Source organism: Aptenodytes forsteri, unplaced genomic scaffold (genome assembly GCF_000699145.1).
Source record: "Aptenodytes forsteri isolate BGI_AS27 unplaced genomic scaffold, ASM69914v1 Scaffold94, whole genome shotgun sequence".
Taxonomy (NCBI): Eukaryota; Metazoa; Chordata; class Aves; order Sphenisciformes; family Spheniscidae; genus Aptenodytes; species Aptenodytes forsteri.
In genome coordinates, this window is record NW_008795017.1 from 581,027 (window position 1) to 582,663 (window position 1,637).

Sequence of the window (1,637 nt, forward strand, 5' to 3'; positions counted from 1 at the left end):
CCCGGCTGGGAGACAGGGGAGGGGTGGGCAGCAGCTCAAACTTTTTCCAGATGTCCTCCCCGGGGGGAGCGGAGTCCGGCCCGCACAAATAAAAATCATCTTCGTCCGGGTAGAAACAGGGCTGCAAAGAGTCGAACTCGAGGTCTGGGTTTTTACTGACCATTCCTGGCATTACGGGTCTCTTCTTGCCGATCCCTGGGTCGGGCAATGGTTTTAGAGACAGGTTTTATGGGTATTTCCAGCAAGGGGAAGAAGAGAGGTTCTCCCAAGACCTGAAACTGAACCAAAAATAAAAAAACAACCACAATTAAAACACTGAAGAAACAGACAGACACGAATGTGACTCCCTTCCTCTTAACCGAAGGAAAAAAAAATAAAATCCCATCATCAACAGGAAGAAAGAGGGAGCCTTTTGCAAGTTGCGAAAAAATGCACCTCACACACCTTTCCTCCCGACTCAAGATATTCAAAGAAAAGCGATCAGGTAGTGCTTCCAGATGCAAAGGTTTCCGCCGTCCCCGGCGCTCCGTGAGGACACAAAATCAGCCGGCAAGGTACAGCAAGGATGCAAAGCACCTCTGTGCTTTTGCACATAGCACTCGCCCGCTCTCCCCAAACTGCTTCAAACGCTCAAAACAGCAGAGTAACTGTAGACAGATGCAAGGCTTTGATACCGTAATCTCTCCAGAAAGCCCTCTTAATATACCAGCAAAAGTAGAGGAAGTTTACTCCTTTTGTCATCTGCGGAGCAGTGCAAAGGGGAGAGAGAAGGATGCAAAAAAGGGGGCGGAGGGGCTCTTTGCAACTTCGCAAATCGCCAGTTCATTCACTCAAAGCGAGCCAGAGAAATCCGCACAAAACACAAGGGGGGGGAAGAGGAGGAGGGGAAATTCAGCAGCAACAGAAATTATCAACCTTATGTAATAATCTCACGCACAAAAATGCATTAAAACCACCCCGGCGCCACCAACAAAGCCTCCTGATTTGCCAAGAAGGTACGGGAAGTTTTTTCTCCCCCTTTTTCCAGTTTAAGACAAGAGCAACGGAGAGGTTGCAAGGACAACAACTTCGCGCATTTTGCCACTTCATACAACCAAACCTCCTGCAAACACACCGGCTTTCCAGCCCTCACCTCCGGAAAATGCACGCTGCTGCCCTTACCTCGGCCGGACCCCCCACTCGCTAGCCACGACCAGTCAACCACAGCCCCATTCCTCTTCCGAGACCTCAGTTGCATCAGACATTAAAAAAAAAAAAAAAAAAAAAATTACTTTAAGTCCAAACCAGACATTCAGCGTCTCCCTTCAGCTCGCTTAAGGTAACGCGAAGGGAAATCGTTCTGCTGGGTTCAGAACAGCTGACGCTGAAAACGGAGACCAAAAGGGGGGAAAAAAAATCCATTAAAAGCCTTATGATGAAATGCAAAGAAACGAGCCCGGCTCAGCTGCTCTCCCCCTGCCCCGCCCCCTGATCACTTCCAGTATTGTACATTTTTCTACTCGTGAAATACATTAAACCGTTAAAAATGCAAAGCAGTAAAGAGGCACCTACAAAACACAGGCGATCTCAATGCGACAGCTCCAAAACAAAACAAAAATATCCTCCAGGATTTTCTTCTGCTCAATGAAAAACCCATT

General features: G+C 48.0%; 1 protein-coding gene across 1 annotated transcript in view; it reads right to left on the reverse strand.

The window, feature by feature from the left end:
- The window catches only part of MYCN (v-myc avian myelocytomatosis viral oncogene neuroblastoma derived homolog), a 2,635-nt gene extending 2,463 nt beyond the window's left edge, over window positions 1-172 (reverse strand). Inside the window, exon 1 of the mRNA XM_009275609.1 lies at window positions 7-172. Coding sequence (XP_009273884.1) covers window positions 7-172 — 166 coding nt within the window. The remainder of the gene's footprint in view (window positions 1-6) is intronic.
- Between the last annotated feature and the right edge of the window lie 1,465 nt (window positions 173-1,637).